The sequence below is a fragment of the Mauremys reevesii genome, linkage group 9 (genome assembly GCF_016161935.1).
Source record: "Mauremys reevesii isolate NIE-2019 linkage group 9, ASM1616193v1, whole genome shotgun sequence".
Lineage (NCBI taxonomy): Eukaryota > Metazoa > Chordata > Testudines > Geoemydidae > Mauremys > Mauremys reevesii.
The window spans coordinates 100285028-100304819 of record NC_052631.1 but is presented as its reverse complement, the minus strand read 5'-3'; the positions used below and the strand labels follow the sequence as shown (position 1 = coordinate 100304819).

The 19792-nt window shown below is 40.6% G+C and overlaps 1 protein-coding gene across 3 annotated transcripts in view; it reads left to right on the top strand.

Annotated features, from left to right (window-relative positions):
- The window catches only part of STK26 (serine/threonine kinase 26), a 52881-nt gene that overhangs the window by 26567 nt on the left and 6522 nt on the right, over positions 1–19792 (top strand). For all 3 annotated transcript variants that reach the window (XM_039487975.1, XM_039487974.1, XM_039487976.1), the window contains 4 exons: positions 5892–6122; positions 14291–14347; positions 16125–16233; positions 16338–16495. In XM_039487975.1, coding sequence (XP_039343909.1) covers positions 5892–6122; positions 14291–14347; positions 16125–16233; positions 16338–16495 — 555 coding nt within the window. The remainder of the gene's footprint in view (positions 1–5891; positions 6123–14290; positions 14348–16124; positions 16234–16337; positions 16496–19792) is intronic.

Genomic DNA, 19792 nt, shown 5'->3' with positions numbered 1-19792 from the left:
TCAGCTTAAGAACTGCTTTAATATCTAGGATTAATGAGGTTAACACTGTGGAAAACTATTGCCCAGATCCTTTGCATTTGTGTTTCTTGATAAATATATTCGTGTCAATTGACTTTTGACCGGGAGAGCAGCTAGTTGTTTACTGACAACTGTTTATGTTGCTTGGAGAAGCTTAAGAGCTTGAATTCCTCTGGAGCTTGTCAAGAAGGTGATAGTGTGCATGGCCATACATCTGGAACATTGTGTAATAGCAGGAGTTGTTAGGCGTGGTAAGAAGGTTTGGAGAAGTAAATAGAAAAGATTGCAGCATGGAGGCACATTTATTTTACATCATGAGGCATTTTACTTTTTCCAGAAATGTACCCCAAAGCTAGAAGCTGTTTTTTTTGTTTTTTTTTTTTATGGGAGTTTTTTCTTGCTTTTAACAAGTTGATAGGGAAAGGTTGCTAGCTTCATCTAGCCACGTTATGGTTCACAGGTCCATTTCAAATAGTCTTGTTAGTAGGTGGAGACAGCTCCCTTCTTTGAACTCTTGTGCACCTGATGAAGATAGCCTATTTTAATTCATTTGGACTGCTTCCCTTTAGAGATTCTTCCACACCACACTTCTATGTATTGTCACTGAAGGGAAACTTATTAAGCAACTGTTCTCTGAAGTGCAGTATACTGGAATTCCAATAACCGAATGAAGCAGAATACTGTGCTTCCAAGCATTGAGGCCTGGAGCTGTGATATCTCCAGCTGTTGCCTTGTCTGATCTCCTGAGCATAGCAGGATCTAGGCTGGCCAGTTCTAGACTGATGGGAGTTCCCCCTCCTCCACCCACAAGAGGAAGCAAAACCAAGGTACTTCAGGAAATGGTGTTGGTGATTCAGTAGATCAGTCTCTGAGGCCAAACAGATTTTCTAGCATGATTGATGCTAGGCAGGTCTCTTTTGTGAGACAGAAAGTAGAAGTCTTGACTACTTGTGGTACAAGTCTGGGTTTTAGATGGCTCTGAGGAAGAACAGTGTTTTGTAGATAAGCTGCACGCTATTAATGGTCTGGCAGAACAATATTATAATCTTCTCTCATAAGCAGTCTCTTCCCATGTTTCATCCTCGTGGGTCACCATAATATGCAAGTCATCTGACCCTAAAATGCATGGGAAGGCAGCTGAAGTGCCAGTAGAAAGAAATCTCATGATGAGTCTTGACTGGTTCTGATAGGGAAATGTTGAAGTTCTATGCCATGGCTGTACCGAAGGGGAAGAAGGACTTCTTCACTTCAGCTGTAGCAAATGCAAAAATGTGCATCAGCTAAACTGTTCCAGATGGTCGCTAGCCTTTTTAATCCAGGTTGTCTCCGCTTGGTAACAACCAAGTGTTCAACATTAGTGGAAGTATTTAAGTTGCTTCATGCGTGAGAATAGTTTGATCCAGAGTGAATGTCTGGGGAGCTTCAGAAAGCTGGACCCTTATTTTTTTTTGGCTGGCGCTGAGCCTTATATTGAAGGGAATTTTTGTTATCCCTCTCTGAGGGCAATGAGTAAGTATTGCTTAAGAGGATGATGATCATCCTCTACTCAAGAAACCATCTCTTGATTTTAACGTCTCTTCAGTCTCTTTACTCTCTTGAATCTCCTTTTTGGAGGGAAGGTTATCAAGGGTTTGTAGTGAGGCAGCTTTAGTTGTACATCAAGTCTCGAGTTTGTGACCCATTCAGTCTGGTGTTAAACTTGTCTGTGATACGGAGCTTCTTAGTATTAGGTGATCACGCTTCTGTGTTGATTCTCTCATGCTATGTGTTTGTCAGGTCACTGAGATAGTAGACACATTCTACTGCATTGCCTCCAATGTCCAGGTGACACCCAGCTCTGTCTCCATTTTGTCAGGTTCTGCCATTTGAATGCCTTAGGGGGGAGGCCCTGATCCTGCACTGTGGTCTGTGGGGGCTTTAGGGGGAGGCCCTGATCCTGCACTGCTGCACCCCCACAGAGCTCCATTCGCCTCATTGCTTCACCTGTGTGGATCATAATGCAAGACCGGGGCTCTTGGTGTGTGATTGCAACTCCAGTATGGATGGCAGAGGTTATCTGACAGACTCAGCCCAGACAAGACTCAGATGTGAAATAAGGAGTTTTTCATCCCTGAATCACAAAAGAGGGTCAGTATTGTTTTACAGATGGGAAATGGAGGCACAGAGGTGAAGTGACTTATGAAGATTGCCTCATTATAGGAGTTTGTCTGCTGTCTGTTTAGATGAACCTGAAGTTGCACTGGTGGAAATCTTTCAGCAACTTCCCTAATATGGACCCAACTCTAGTTCTTGGGCCAAAGGGCATCAGATGAATTTTTAAAATGTGTATATAATTATATTGTGTACCAGAGTTCTGCTTGAATTCTGTGTTCTCATATGGCAGCCCAGACTGGTTGATGTCTCCTTCCAGCTGGTGGAGCTAGGAAAATGACTTTTGCGGCTGTAAAGGATTTGCTATCTGTCAGTCTCTCATGGGCGAAATAAAACTTCTGCTAACTGCTCTGAGGCCCAGGCTATTTTCTTTCTCTTTCAGATTCTAAAATTTGCTGTGTCAACTCTCTTCTTCCAAAATATCTAAAGTATTTACATTATAGACTGATTCCCTGCCAGAGACTATCTTGGAGTTACAAGAGTACAAAACAAGTGAGTGTCACTGTTTTGTGACCAGATGAGACTTTCACAGAAATCAGATATTCCTGAGCAAAACGCACACCTTTTGTATCTTAGACATAAACCACTGGAAATAGAAATATGAATGGCACTTTAATTATAAAATAGAGAACATTTGCATTGTGATAGTCAAGTGAAATAAGACTGCCTGCTTGGATGCAGAAGTCCAAGGTTAAAATTGATTGATTTTTTTTATCCACAGACTAAATGTAACACAAGTTTTCCTATTCTGTCTTGCCACTGTGCCTCATCCTTGACCTTGAGTGACCACTCCCAGGCATGAGTAGGCAATTCATTCTTCATGACCACCTAATCCTTGGAATCTGAGGTAGTTTTTGCTCATTGACACCTGGGTGCTGGGCGAACACCCCAGCTTGTTTCATGTAAGGTATCTGATCCATTAGACTCAAAGCTGCGTGTGTACACAGCTAAACCCCTGATGGTAGGGACTATGACACTTAGAGCTATCTGCCTCCTGGCTGGGTGGAAGGTGGCTTGGGGGTTCCTCCCACTACTGTTTCTGCCTCCTGCGAAGCAGGTGAAGGAGACTCCCAGCTCCTGCTGTTGGCACACTTCTTTCTGAGGCTCTCCTCCCTTTGTGGTGGTGCTGCTGCTGCAATCTGGAAAACAGGTGGAGACAGTTAAGGGAAGGAGACATTTTTTGATGGATTGGGTGGGAAGCTATAGCAAAAAACAAAACACAACACCTGGGAATGTAGTTCATTTCTCATATCACCAGTCTCAGTTTGTAGGAAATTGGACAGACGGGTACACTACAGTAGTGCACTCAAAGTGGGTCTCTACAAAAAAGCACCGGATAATCACTGGGTTAAATCTGTCAGTCAACTAGAATACCATCAGTTGGTCCTGACTGTCACCATATTTACTTGAAAGTACCAAAAAGGAAAATTTTAATCAAGTACTTTTAAAAAGAAATATAGACTTAGTTATTATGGTTCACTCAGTGTTTTACCATCATAAGACCATTAATTATGTCCAGCAGGGGGAGACAAAGAACAATTCTCATCAGAATAGGGAAACCGGTTTATATTCCTCTTCAGCCGCAGTGATGAGGCACAGGACTTCCCTGAAATCTCAGAATAAGCACTAAACCCATCTTCATCCACCAAATATTCCTTTCTCAAAAGCCTGGACTTCCTCCTCCCTCACAATAGCTAACTTAGGTTAAGATTATAACAAAAATAATATTCAAACAACTTTCACTGTGGCTCATGGGAAGTCCTGAAGGCAGTCCTTGAAATAGCGTTCCTGACATGCCACTTAAAGCCTTTCCCTAAGTTGGCTACACTGATAATACTGACTTATACTTTGTGGCAACCTAGTAACAGGTCCCGTACAGAGTTTTAGAAATGCGGCGTTTCTTAGTCCCATTAAAGGAGCTGAAATCTTTGTGAAACCTGCATGAGAGCCCATATTTCTAACGGAAATACGCATGTAGACAAACCTCCACCACTAACCCAATTTAAGAGGCAGACTACAGGACTTCCTGTTCCATGTAGCAACAGATGAGTGCATGGGATTTTACAGGCAGATACAGTGATGATGTCCTGGCCCTGTGGAACTTGCAGCCTAAACTTGGACACAAAGGACAGAAAACCACAGAATAATAAGAGGGTGGAAAAAATACGGATGAAGCAATGAGGTGAATCCTGGCCTGGGTGAGATAGTAGAGATCTTCTGTCTCAAAGCCAACTCCTGCAGCAAGACCAGTCAGGTAGAGAGATAAGATTATACAACATCTGCCTACTGCAGGTTTTGCACCTTTCTCTGAAGCACCTGTTGCTGGCCACTATCAGAGACAGGACACTGGACTAGATGTTATAGTTCCTGCTCCAAAGAGTTTACAATCTGTCTTTGTTCTGTGTTTGAACAGCTCCTAGCACAGTGGGGACCTGGTCCATGACTAGGGCTACTAGGCTTTATGGTAATAAATAATAATAGACAGGCCTTGGGTGTGATCCACTATGGCAATCTCTATGTCCACCAAAGAGAGAGGCTTTGCCTCATGACCACGTCTAAATGCTTTCTGTAAGACTGTCATACCTACGCATGGGAGCACCCAAATGGCCTCCAGCATGTGAGACGCAATAGACAGCGCAGTTGTTGGTCACCGCAGCACTGTCTCTTGAAGCCCTGCTGTAGTTTTGCATGGCTGGCTAGGAGAAAAGTCTCCAGTCACTTTTCCACAAGCACCCAATGCTTCAGATTTGGTTTTACTGACAAGAAAACATGGCTGTCCCAGTGTCTGGACTGTGGTCTTATTCTGACTTAATGAAATGTTGTTGGGACTATCTGAAGATATCCTTCTTGTTATGTTTTTGGTGATTGTACTGGCTTTCTACTTTTTGGTTTTTTTAGTTTATCTGTGACTTGGTTGTATGTTTAGTGTTGTTCTCAAGTGCAATATAAAATGTCACTCTTGCACCCACTTTAAAGACTCAGAACTAAGACTAAATAACTATCTCAAAGACAAGTATACATTGTAATGCTGCGGTCTACCTTGTGTGAAATCTAGATGTGGTCATTCAAAGTAGCACTAGTCTAGTCTGCTGCTGTCTGAGACTGGAGATAATGGATTTTGGTTCCTGGTTCCCTTTGAAGCTAGTAGAGAATAGCCTGATCAGGCTAGAGACACATACAGTTGGGCCATGCATCCTACCTGCATCAGATGTGCTTTGCTCCATATATTGGCAGGATCTTGTTTAAGTTCATTGCAGTGGTAGACTGTCCTGAAGACAGTTCCCTTTTTATTTTCCCAGATATTGATGATAGCACTTCTACTTGCCCTGAACTTCTAGACTTTTCCCCCAGCCTGTTGCATGACTACACAGTTGGAAATTCACATAGTGCCAACACTTCCTTTCACTTTAGGGGATGCTTTGTGGGGAAACTCAGAGGATAATTTTCCTGCCTGGCTGGCTCCTTCCTGTCTGTTGCTTATAGGAGCAGATGATTAGGCCCTTGCCTTTAATGCACAAGATATACTGTAACTAGTAGGTGAACAGAAGTTAAGCTTTATTTTCTGATAACAATGTATTAATGCATAGCATTACCACATAACTACCAATGCTAGTGCGGGGGAATGTGGATGATCAGCTTTTTGGGGAATGAGGAGGGTTAGTCTTTGGTAGTAAGTAAAACAACTTGTTTACAATCTTTCCTTTCCTTTCTTTTTTTTATAGAACTATAGAGCAGACCCAGAAGAACTGTTCACAAAATTAGAACGCATTGGAAAAGGCTCATTTGGTGAAGTCTTTAAAGGAATTGATAATCGAACGCAGCAAGTGGTTGCTATAAAAATCATAGACCTTGAAGAAGCAGAAGATGAAATAGAGGACATACAGCAAGAGATAACTGTCTTAAGTCAGTGTGATAGTCCTTATGTAACAAAATACTATGGATCATATTTAAAGGTAATGTATACCGTTGCTCCAAGTTCACTGGGAAAGTCTTATCCTGTCTTTTAATTGTTTTGAAAGCTGCAATTTAAGAAAACTCAAAGTTAAAGGAGCACTGTCCTGTCAACTTGAATTTTTTTGGAAAAAAGACTAATAAGTTTTTTGGCAGTGGCTAGAGCACCTTATCAGTATTATGCTGTGGATCTTCTTTCAGTGCTTTTATTCAGGTTTTCTGATGCTGCTGCTAAGGTTTTTTGAAGGGTCTTTGGCTCTGGGACATTCCAACAGTTTAAAAAAAAATGTGCTGGGGCTTGTGGGCTCCCCCCCACCCCCAACAACTCTGGGTTGTCTACAGCTGTCTTCCCTTTCATTGACCTTGGCAGGCAGCACCACAACATTGAAACTTGTGGTTCTTCCCACTTCCTCTGTATCTCCCAGTGAGTGATGCTCCTGCCTGTCCCCCTTCATCCCCCCAATACTTGTCTCTCTACCTGGCTGCTCTTGCTGCAGGAGTTGGCTTTGAGACAGAAGATCTCTACTATGTCACCCAGGCCAGGATTCTGGCTCCTGTGAAGGAAGCTGGGCAGAGGATCTCTCCTGCTCCTACTATTGCACTTGGCCTCTGGGATTCTTTGCCCCATATAGGGGTCTCACGTTCCATGGCCCTGTAGGGGGGCTCTCAGTTGTGTTCCTTCTGTCCCCAAGCCACTTGTTCATTTGGTCTGGTGCTCGGGAAGAAAAGATGCCCTCATAGGCAAAACTTTGATGCTCCAGAAGCTCTGCTGTTACAGGTAAATACTAGCCAAGGTTTTAGGAAGCGTGTGTACATGAGTAGTGCGTGGGTGCTGTTTTCAGCTAGTGCGTGAGACAGGAAGTGACCATTATAAAACAGCAGAACTGTCTATACACAAAGTGCCGTCAAATGCACAAAATAAACAAACTAGAGGAAAGTTAGAGAAATCTCTCTTCTGCTTAGTTTTTAGTTTGACTAAATGTTACTTAGTGACCTATAATAGGTACAAAATTTTTAGGCAGCAATGTGATTGTTTGTTTTTAATGTTACCAAGGTCATTTTTAAGACTGAAGCCATTGGCAGCATTCTAAAGGAGTGCTCTTTTTAGTAAAGCCAGCAGGTTAGCTCAGACTCTATGTTTAGGGCATTCTTGAAATTCAGATTGTTCCAAAGACAGTAACTGGTTTCTTCAAGTATCAGAGGGGTTTCTTCAAGATGTTGCATTATTGTATGAGCTCTGTCTCTTTAAGAGCGTTAATATAGGAGCAGGTTACTTGGAGAACTAGTTCTTATGTAGTGTTCAGGGTATTTCTTTTGGTTTAAATTGCCAAAACATCCTAATCTAACATACCTACTGAATGCCTATGGCTTTTAAAAATCGTGTACGCCAAGGAGCTGATGCTCGGTTTGACCCAAAGATAAAGCTATGGAGGCTTTATTGTTTCCTTGGCTGTTCCCTATTCCATGGGCTTGTTTCCCCCATCAGAAGTGGATACACAAGGTCAGTGATGGTTGTCTTCAGCTGCCTTGTTCTTAAAGGTGTAGTTACTGGTGTATGGCAATAAGCCTCCGAGCTTGCCTACTCATGCTCTATTGTCTTAGCAGCAGCAGGTTCTTCCCCAACTGGCTGTGAATCCAGCCGGGAAAGCCCCCATTAGAGCAATTTTATGGGTACTGGTGTAGCAATCTGCCCCCAGTTCCTTATTTCCCCATGCTTACCTATGTCTTGAGTGTCATCCAGCCGTGAATCTGCCATACTTAGTCTTCTGAGTTTTAGGCACCCAGAAGGCCAGATGTTTGCCCTGAAGAGCAAACAGATAAAGATAAGTGTGCTTGTGAAAATACTCTACTTTTGAGTCCTTTGTCAGATTTCTCCATGGTGCATAGTTTTCACAAACTCTAAACATAGAAATAATTTACTTAAAAAAAAAAAGTTAGTTTTGTAAGCCATGAATATACATTGAGTTTGGAGAGATGTATCTTTTTGTACTAATGCTATTTTTTTTTAAAAAAGTAGTTATTAGGGGAAAAACATACCCCAGATCTGGGAAAGCTAAATATGATTGATACTTCATGAGATTTTTTTTTTTAAATGTAAACACACACTGTCGAAGTAGCCTTGAAGGGTCTAACTCAAACTTGTCTTAAACATTGTTACTCAAGTCTTTCACACGTTAGTATCTTGCTCTTTTCACACAGTAGTATAAAGGGGGGAATCTTCCCTCAATGCTCTAGCAGTTGTAAACTTTTGGCTGGAATTAGCTTAATATTTTTATTCCAAAAATTGCTGGCAAATACAGAACTACTATTGCAGCAATATTTTCCTTTCCAGCATGAGTGCCTTCAGTTTTCCATTACTATAATGACTCAGTAAATTCTGAAGTCTTTAAAGATTAATCCTAGCGTAATAGCTGCTTTTCAGACTTACTAAATTCTCTTCAGGAAAAAATAAACTTCTGTATATTGTCTGGAGGGTTTTTTGTAGTTTGGTTAATGTCTAGCTCCTTCTTGAGAAATTCCTTTAAGAATGAGGTCAACAAAGATTTTTCTCATCCAGCTTGAATAGCATGATCAGTGGCTTCATGGGCTGACTGCTCCCTGCAGTTAGATGAGTAAATACATCTATAGATGTGTGAGAGAGACCTTAAAGGGACTCTGTCAATACAATTTTTGTTTAAAATTAACACATTTCAGAAGAAAAACCCTTCATAGGACCCCTTAAATGATGTCTTGGTTTAGAAAAAAAAATTAAGGGTTTTGTTAGTCCCCCAGCTACTAATTACAGGGATCTTTTTAGCGGGAGAAAGAAAGTTACTGACTAGCCAAGGAAGCAGTGGCATAGAGTGGGCACAGTGTTGCCAAATGGATTAAACATTTTTGCTACTTTTTAGTTTTAGTAATTATAGGCGTTTTTAGAAAGAAATGGAACTTTCATACTGATCTTTTTAAATGACTTGGTATCTGCCACAGATCGTCTTATTCCAAAAATGGCTGTTGGGCCAGAAAAACCTTAGTGAGATTGTGCTTTTCTGATGCTTTAGATAGCTATGCCGGGAAACTATGAGACATAGTAAAATGCTTGTGATTGTAAACTAAAAAGGATTTTTTTATGTAAAGGTCTAAACAAACCTTAAAGCAATGTGAATATGTTTTAACACCTCTTGTTGCAGCAAGGGTGATACACTGGCATCATGGAAGCCAATGAGGCAAGGATTTCACCCAAAGCGTTGAAATAATGTTATCACAAGAATCTGTGTTTGATGAAAATTTGTATTCATTTTGTATTTAGAGATCAGCAGAAATAATCCTGGAAACAGAAGTTTTATTTTGGATCTTAAGCTTTAGCACTATATTCTTTTTCTTACTAAACTAGAAGATTGAATTCCCCTTACCCTCCCACTTGCTGTTTTCTTCTAAATCCAGGGGAAAAAAAGACTAAATTGACCATTATTTGAGTTCCCTAATAAAGAGAATAGAATAATGCCGTAGTGTATCCAGTCTCTGATTGGTGAAGGTTCTGAACACGTGGGTGTCCAGTAGAACCATAGAGGGTAGGGCCTTTCTAGCCAATCCGCCTTCCTTCAAGTCATGCCTATGAAACAGATGGTAATCTAAACTGATTTCTATTTTTAAATGTGTTTTTCCTTCCTAAAGGTGAAAACTGCTAACATTAGAAGTCCCTTGAATGTTGGGGTTTGTCTATATTAAAAAGCTTGCCCCAATGAAATTGAAGTGGTTTTTAAAACTTCAGTGAACACTCCTAATGTAGATTCATTTAAACTGGCTTAATTCACACTTTAACTAGTTCAGCTTAGTTCAGTAATACAGACCAAGTCTTGGTCCCTAGATGCTATTCGAAAAATGTTGCAAATGACATAAGCAAGGGCCCTAACACTTCATGGGCTAGCTGTCACTTCCATTCCTATAGAAAAAGGGGAATTGAGTCTAGGCAACTGGGATTAATGGTGAGAGAACTAATTGCAGATGAGTTCCCTTTTTCTCAGAGAACACAGAATTTTGCCTCTGTCCTGCAACCTTGTGTGATTGCTTTATAATAAACCTAACTATTGGGGATTTTTTTTTTTTAATCCTTCTTGCCTCTCATCCTCCATGTACTTAGATTTTAAGGTTTTCGAAACAGGCATCTTCTCTTCTGCACTGGATCCTTTACAGTGAGTTTTTTCCGCAGCTCGGGAGGCAGAACCAGACTTGTGACTGGCAGGAAGGGAGTGGCCCAGCCTCTGACTGCGCTGCTGGTTTTATCTTGCTAGCTGCAATTTCGTTTTTCCAGACTCTTCCTGCTGCAAAGCAGAAACTGAAACAAAAATGGGTGTCTGTATTCATACGATTTGACTTACTGTATTTTAAACTTTTGCTGGGCTATGTACACTCTTTCTATAAGCTCCTCTTATATTGAGTGAACAGGCTGCACAAGGTCTACAGCTTGCATAGCAAACTGAAAGTATGGACAGATGACCACCAGGAGTACGTCTTGTCTTGTTTTTAAACTTGTCTAACTATTAGACATTTTAGTCTTTAAAACTATGAGTACAAGATAAGATCTGCTTCCTGAGTGACTCGAGGTGAAATTGAATCCAGTTTCTAGACATTTGACAAAGGAGCCAGACCCTTAAACAACCCAAAATTTTTGAAGTAGAAACAGTTGTCTTCATCTGAATGGTTACTCATTAATTTTCCTTGAAACATGGAGAAAAACTTCTAGTTGCTTTTGAGTTAACCATAACAATTTGAAATCCTAGTTGTTTTTATTAAACTTTTAGTGGTGCCCTCATTGTCCTTTGAAAGTTTGAACTAGTCTCTAACTATGATGAGCGAGATCGTTAGTCTGTCTCTAATGTATCTAGGATGACTTAAGATCATTTACTCAAATACTGCATTGTAATGAAGAAGCAGAGTAAAAGTTGTGCACTTCCACAACGACTTTCTGATCCGTGAATGCTTAATTGTGCAGCCTCCCAGCTGTATTAACAAAGTTTTTACATGTAATAAGTTTTAAATTTGTAATGTAATTTTAGCCCTTTATAGGATGGTGTAGAGTAGATTACAGGGATTGGATTTGTCTGGGAACCAGTACTTTACCCTGGTGGCTGCAGATCTAAGCTTTCATTGTGTTGTTAAAAAAAAAAAAAAAGAGAGAGATTCAGGCACTTATGATTGTAGCGAGAACCTTCCAAAGTGGACAGTGTAAAGCAATGCAGTGAAGGCTGCCTGAGAGGAAGACAGCTGAGAGGTGTCTGTCATCTCAGTGAGGCTTTTCCTGAAGCCTGATCATTCAAATGTCAAAATTATAAACTATCACTTCTAATCAAAGCCTGCAAGAAAGAGGGATAATAGTCCTATAAGAGCTACAAGTCTGCATGTAGCATCTTCTTAGCAATACACGCAGAGACGAAGCTTGGGACAGTGCCTCCACTTATTTTCAGTCTGACCCCTGTAGATATAAATCTTCTCTGGAGCTAGATGATTATAAAATATTTGCTTGATGGTGTTTCTCCTCCCCACCAGCCCTCCTGTTGGAAGCTAGAAATCAAATGTTTGATTCTGTAGTTCCTATCGTGGCCAACACTTACTCATTTTTATTCGAGACTAAGACCAGCTCTAAGTTATCTGCAGTTAGTACTGGTGTAATTTGTAGTAGTATTATTTACTACTCAGAGGAGCACTCAGAGACTCCAGTCACAATTGAGGCCTCATTGTCCTAGATGCAGTACAAGAACATACAAGGACGTGCCTCTTGCCCCACAGCATGTGCATATGCATGTGCTTTCTATATTTATATATTTTCTTGGCCTAAAATAGCTGGAAAGAAGGATTATCGCATGCCTGGGTGAAAATTAAACATGCTCAGGTATACTGTATAGTAGCGATTTCTTTGAGACATTATTTAAAAAACACAGTACTTATTCATTTTCACTATTCAGTGTTTTCAACTAACAGTAAAATCCATCCAAACATATCTTTGAGACCACAGTGTTTGCCTGAAATTTGAGTTCGTTACAAGTTTTTTCCCAACTTACAAAGTTGGGCTTTATGAATAGTGCTAAAATTAGCAGGCCCTTCCCTGCTGATCTCATAATATTGGAATAGACTCATAAATGCTGGGGCGGGGGGGGGGGGGAGGTTTGAATTCAGTATGTCTTAACAAAATGTACCCTGTTCAGTAACTGGACATGGTGCATTCAAAAACTGCACCTTTATTTGCTTGTTGGGTTTCCTTTAGATTTTTATCAATTTTCAGGAAATGGAGTAAGGGAAAAGCCAACACAGAGCATAGAAAGGCTTTTGAAAGTAATGATATCATAAGCTGGAACTGTATTGGGCTTGTGCTAGTAAATGAATTGCTTGAGATTTACACAGCATACTGTAATACTGTAAATTGACTTACTTTTGTTGTTTTCTTACTAATGGAATGGTTTTTTTAATCGGAATGTAGTGGGTATCTTTCTTCACCATCCCAATATTTACAAGAACTGCAGCCCATAGAATTTGCTCATGTCTTAACGCTTGAGCCTTTTTTCGTGGAAGTGTAGGAAAAAATGGAATAAAATGTGTTTGCAATTGTATATTAGTATATCTGACATCAGATTCTTGCTCTGTATGAACCAATCATCTTCTGAAACTACAGACTAAGAGCTATCTCAGCATCCACAAACGATTGTCTTAAGAACTTCTGACTTCCTGTACATGGAACTTCAGAGTGACTACTCAGTATTGCGGGAACTGTAATACATGGACATCTCAACAGATTAAATGCCAAGAATGTCTAGGCTTTTACCTAAATTTATGAACTGGAGTTGAGGATGAAATGGGCCTTCAACTGGTGCTAGTGAGGTCTGCTCGGTTGCTGAGAAGCAAGTTCTCAAGAATGCACAAATGAAAGGTGCATCTTAATATTATTATATCTGACCTCTGAATGGACTTTTATCTTGAACTGTACGTAGACAACAATTATTTGCTTTGTTCTAAAGTCCAGGATTAGTCTTCTCCTGTACCACATTATGTAGGACTGCTTTGCATTACAGTAGTAGAGCCACTTTCACAGTGCCAGAATGACTTCACTGTGGGAATGTCTCAGATGTGCTAGGCACCATATAAACATGTAGGAAGAGACAAGCTCTTCTTCAAAGAGTTTAGGTACATTATTTAACTACTGGTGTTCTGTCTGGTTGAAGGCTCTTTTCTACAGCAGAGTGCACATGAGCCATGCAGCAATAGCCAAGTAATGCACAAGAAAATTGTTTCGGGTGAGCCTATTTCAAATGGCACCAATAATTCTTAGCTGCTGAGGATTAAAATATCTCATTTGTTGCCAAACCTGACCACTTACATTGGAGCACAGAAGATTTAGTTTCTGATTTGCTTTATAGATGACTGGATCCATCTGAAGCAACAGTGTAGTCTATGGCTTATTGGTGTACCTGCATCTGGCAGCTACATCCACTTCTTGTTGCTGTTTACAAGTATCTCCAAGGGCATGTTCAATCTCTCAACTTCTGTGGAAGGGGTTTTTGAGAGTCATGCAGAATATAGCACTCAAAAGGGATTTTTAGTATAGCGTACTGACTGAATGTATACACAAACACACTGAATCTAATTTGAACGACAGTAACCATGTCAGAGTCGCAAAAATACTCAACCTTCTGTAATTCCTTACAATTCATTATGTGGGTTTTGACTCAAGTGATATATGTCAATACATTTCATTCAAGTGTGTGGTCTTTTTATTGTCATGTTATTAATTTTTATAACAAAAAATTAAGCGCAAAAACCTAGAACTGAAAAGAAGTGGATATTTTAGCCTAATTCTGGTGGTGCTGAAAAAGATTTTTAAAAGTATTTTCCTGTTTATTAAACCACATTGCTTCAACTAATAGCATCGTAGATATAAAATATGAAAAGTTGTTGTTGTGCTCTAGAAATAGAAATAAAATTAATTGTCTTTGGTAGCCTGAGCATTCTTGGAGGAAATGCTGCTGCAAGTTAGTGTCTCCTGCCAAATATAATGAAGAAGAACTTTATAGTTACTGGGACTGTTGCATTTGGGAAGGGGTCTGTTATTTAGGTACACTGTGTTAATAGTACAATAATTCTTTACAACGTTCAAACCATTTTATGTGCCTAGTCTCTCACCATATTTCTTTATTTATAGGGCACAAAGTTATGGATAATAATGGAATACTTGGGTGGAGGATCAGCTTTAGATCTTGTAAGTATTATAATTTAGTGCAGCTTGTTGGCTTCTTAAAGTAGCACTTAAACTCTCTTTCTTATTAAGCAGAGGAACATAATAATACTTGAAAAGTGTGGTCCCTGTTGGAAAAAGTAATCTGTCATCTCAGTTCCAGAGCAGTGTTCTAGTGAAGAAAAATGTGTCTTTAACTAAAGATTATTTAGATGTTGGCTGTTCGTGCTTGTCTTTGGGTTCATATCCACTCTCGTTCTTTACGCCAGCAGTCAGGTTTTATGTTTATTCCGTTGTGCATTTGTATATCTTCTTCTGAAGTTTGGACTCTGGAGGTAGTTAATGTTGTTTTGGTCCTGCTGTATGACATTCCTAAAAGTGTGAATATGTGCACTGGTTTGCTAAACAACTTTTCCTACTCAATGAGTTTGCATTAAGGTTTGTTATTTCACTGCTGAGAAATGGCGTAAAGTTTCCTAACTTACCATATCATTTTTTTTAAAATTGGTTTTATTAGGAAAAAATTTATCCTTGCTTCCTTTTTTCAAAGCAGAATATTTATTACACTTCAGTACATAAAATGTTTCTTTTGGAGTGGGTCTTGGGAAAGTTGTGTGCACACAGAGTACAGTTAATATTAAATGGTAAAACTGAGTTGGGTTTTCTATTTTCAACAGTTTAAATTTAAACAAAGTGCCTTTTTCTTAAGATAGATGTAGCATTCATGAAAGAAGCAGCTTAGGAGGTGCTAGAAGAGCACAACCCTCTGTGTGGTAATGTGTGGTTTCCCCAGTAGAGCTGGTACCTCAGCTGCAAACTTGAGAAGACCTGCCCTTTCCTGTAAGATAATAGAGCCACAGTGCTTCTGCTTCTTAGGTTCTGGAATTTGAGGACAAATTCTGTAGTACCATAGATCTTTTTTTTTTTTCCCATATGTTCTTTACAAAGTGTGCGTGTGCTTAACTTTTTTACAAGTTGTCTCTATGACTTTATTTAAACTTGTTTACGGAATTCTGAGGTAATAGCTCAACTAGAACAAAAAACATAGTGAAAGTCTCTGAACAATTGTCAGGAGCTCTGGAACTAAGCTCTTTATTAACTCAAAAAAAAACCCCAACCTTTTAGCCATTGTGGAGGTTTGAGAAATCTTTCAAAAGAGTGATCCAGGTGTAAATGGATGCATTGTTTGTGGAATCTGCAGAAATCATGAAACAGCCCTCACTTTCCCAACTGGCAAAATCTCCACTTACTCTCTACAACCTTTTTCTACAATATGGTGATGTAAAAAAAATTGCAACAAATTAAACATTGGGACAAATTAATGGAATTGATATCAAAATACTTAATGCAAAGAGTGTACTATTTGTATTAGCTTTTCATGGTTAAGTGAATTTTAAAAGATAAAACCTCAGTTTCTTTGATGGGGGTGCAGAATTTCTAGTTTATAAGTGCTGCAGAAACCAGGAACTTTTGCAGTTAACTCCAGTTTTCAACGTAGTACATGGCTGGGTGGGGAGAGTCTTGTATACTGTTTACCCTTTTACCATTGAAACATTCCTTAAGTTATATAGCAGTATTACTGTGAGCATTACTAAAACGGCCAGGATCCACTCCTGCAGTAGCTGTGACCCAGTAATTTAAATCCACACATACAGTGAATCTTTTCATTTTGTGCATTCTGTTAAAGAAACTTTTTATAGCAAAAAAGTTGATGTTTCAAATGTACTGTAGCTACATGACAAGGCAGGGATTAAGGATAAGATAGGGAGTATTGTTTTAATTGTAATGTTTCCCTCTAAAGCTACGGGCTGGTCCATTTGATGAATTCCAGATTGCTACTATGCTAAAGGAGATCTTGAAAGGTCTAGACTACCTACACTCGGAGAAGAAAATTCACAGGGATATAAAAGGTGCATAAAACTTTAAATATTAACTTAATTTCTTTGAAAGTAATAGCAGCAGTGTGATAAACTACATTTTACTTCACCTCTTTTCCCTTCCCTCCACCCTCCAGCTGCCAATGTCTTGTTGTCAGAGCAAGGAGATGTTAAACTTGCTGATTTTGGAGTTGCTGGGCAGCTGACGGATACACAAATTAAGAGGAATACCTTTGTAGGCACACCATTTTGGATGGCCCCTGAAGTTATACAGCAGTCGGCTTATGACTCAAAAGTAAGTATTACTATAGAAATAGTTCTCTTATCACTGCAGCTTCAGAAGAAATTAGCTTGACTTCTCCTTTTTGGCTAGATCGGTCTTGGTAAAGTACACTTGAAGCTACAGAGAGTTTTGAATTGTATGTACATTACAAATAGTTTATTCATTTTATATTTTACTATAGAACTGTAATAATCATGTGATTGATTTTTTCATTTTATTTCCACACCATAATGACAAGTAGGTGTTTGTGTAAGCCATGGGTGGGCAAACTTTTTGGCCTGAGGGCCACATCTGAGTATGGGAATTGTATGGTGGGCCATGAATGCTCACGAAATTGGAAGTTGGGATGCGGGAGGGGTGAGGGCTCCAGCTGGGGGTGTGGGCTCTGGGGTGGGTCCAGAAATGAGGAGTTCAGGGTGCAGGAGGGGGCTCCAGCTGGGGGTGTGTGGGAAGGGTGGGGGCTCCAGCTGGGGGTGTGGGCTCTGGGGTGGGGCTGGGGATGAGGGGTTGGGGGGTCCAGGAGGGGGCTCTGGGCTGGGACTGAGAGGTTCAGAGGGTGGGAGGGGGGATCAGGGCTGGGAGTTGGTGCATGGGAGGGAGTCAGGAGTGTGGGCTCCAGGCAGCACTTACCTCAAGTAGCTCCCAGAAGCAGTGGCATGTCCCCCCTCTGGTTCCTACGCGGAGGCGCGGCCAGGCAGCTCTGTACGCTGCCCCGTGCACAGGCACTGTCCCTGCAGCTCCCATTGGCTGCAGTTCCCAGTCAATGGGAGCTGCGGGGGCGGCACTTGGGTTGGGGGCAACGTGTGGAGCACCTTGGCTGCCCCTACGCATAGGAGCCGGAGCAGGGACATGCCTTTGCTTCCAAGAGCCATGCGGAGCCACGGCATATGAGGAGTGGGGCAAGACCCAGACCCCGCTCCCCAGTGGGAGCTCAAGGGCCAGATTAAAATGTCTGAAAGGCTGGATATGGCCCCCAGGCTGTAGTTTGCCCACTCCCGTGTATGCATTGAATTCACATTTGTTGTAGCTTGAGTGATAGACGTACGAGGGTATGGAAAGTTTGCCAGTGAATAACTTATATAAAATTGTCAGAGAAAGCACATGGAAACTCTATATACTGCATAAATGAAGACAGCACGGTCCTACCTCTGCAAAAGTGTGAGTTCTGTAGGGCTCATGAAAAGCCACCAAGTGAATTGGAAATTGTCGTTTTAGATTAATTTCTTTGGAGCAAATCCCCCCAGGATACTGTCAAGGTGACAGATGTTTTTGTTTCCATTCCATGCTCTATTATTGCTATTGCAATCAAAAGGGAAACTTTCAAAGCTTAAAAAATGACCAGTGGGAACCTGCTTTTCAAAAGGAGCAGAGTGAAAAATGGTGACTGAGAATTTACTGCTCCGTTAGCTTCTAAAGGTATTGCAGGAATTTCCAGAGTGCAAGTCTATATCGATGTGTACTGACTAGATGACCTCATAGAGCTCTTCTGTGTCTCTTATCGATGGTTCTGTGGTTTATATCGCTGTGCCTGGGAAGTAATATGTAAGCAGAAACCTAAAGTACTTTATATAAACATTTTTTAATGTAAAGTTTTTTTAAAAGGTCTCCTTAGGACAGTGGTTTTCAACCTTTTTTCATTTGCAGATCCCTAAAAAATTTTGAATGGAGGTGCAGGACTCCTTTGGAAATCTTAGACATAGTCTGTGGCCCCCTAGGGGTCACTGTTCTATGGTAATGACAACCTTTCACAAACCCCTTAGACATAGTCTGCGGACTCCCAGGGATCCGCAGGCCATAGGTTGAAAACCACTGCCTTAGGACATAGGATGCCAAAGGTTTTAGTATAGTGACTGCATATGAAAAAGAAAGTAACTTCTGTCGCAGTAGGGCAGTTGCTCCTAACTATGTTGATGTAGTTGTGATCCCACTGCCTTTCATGTAGCTGTTGGCAGGGGGATTATGCTTATTAGCACGGGGGAAGTTTAATTCTCACATGTCGGCAGCTGGTCTGAGGAGTGACAACAGGTGCTGGAAATGAGCTTGGGTGATAACAGAGCCAAGAGGAGTGGTGAGAATACCCCTACCTCTGCTCACAGTGACAACTGGCAGTTGGGGGGCGGGGTGCACTCAGCCAACGGGACCTATTTTGGGTGATGGTGTCCATGGATGGAGGTAGAGAAGTATACTTTGGTATAGCCCATGATGATATAACTAGTGCCGACCGACCGCTGGTATTGCAATCCCTGCTGTGTTGAGACACAGGCTTTAAAAAAATACGAAGAGTGAGAAATCTGAAAACCTCTGAAGTATTAACATTTATATATGAAGATTCTTATTATGGATACTGCTAGTTTCCCTGAGATATGAAGATACAAATTCACTTTTAATGGGAGTCCACCAAAAACTCCTAGGAATTATGGATAGTTATACTGAGTACATCTGCATTCTGATGGAGACTCTTTCCAAAGACATTGAGACTTAATAGAAATACATCTGGACAAGAGTGGCAAGGAGGATGGTTTGGGTTTTCTTTGTCTCCTTATCTTCTCCTGTTTGACTAACAAGAGGCATAAATATGCAATTGAATTGCATTGAATCGAGAGTGTAAGAGAACGGTCATGGACTACAATTATTTTCCTAGGAAAATTTCAAGGCTCCATCAGAGGGTTTCATTTTGGTTACCAGACTAATGCTTTGGCTGCTAGATTGAAATAACCCCTCAAAATGACAGATGATATAATGAAATAAATCTGCTCTCCATAGTAGATTATTTTACAGTTCCCACTTCTCAAAATTACAGCGGGGCCCCTTGTTGATTATCTGTTGTTGAAATGTCACAAACTAGTTTTATATTCAGATTTAATATAGCAGCAGAATTAAAGGGAGGCTATAGAGAGACAGAAAATATGTAACCCTGTTATAGTAAATGGGATGGCTGGAGTTATAACTCCTCTACTGAATGTGTGCAGTTGCACTACTCCTGTGTTTGTCGATTTGCTATCTGGGATGGGCACACCCTGTACGTACACAATGAGCAAAAACAGCTGAGCCTGTTTAAAAGCTACTCTCCCCCCATGGCATGTTGGTGTTGTCTTGTTTGTTTGAGTCCTCCTTTCCATCTCTCCCATGATTCCACATCCTCTTTGTCTCACTCTTAGCACAAGTAATTTATGGCCTTGGCTTTCCAGGATAATCTTCCATACATCCTCTTTCTTTAGTTTCTTCAAGTGTGATTGTTTTAGTGAAAGACACTGTGTAGCTTTGCAGGTGTCTCTGCTTACACTTCACCCAGAAGATGATCGTTGTGAT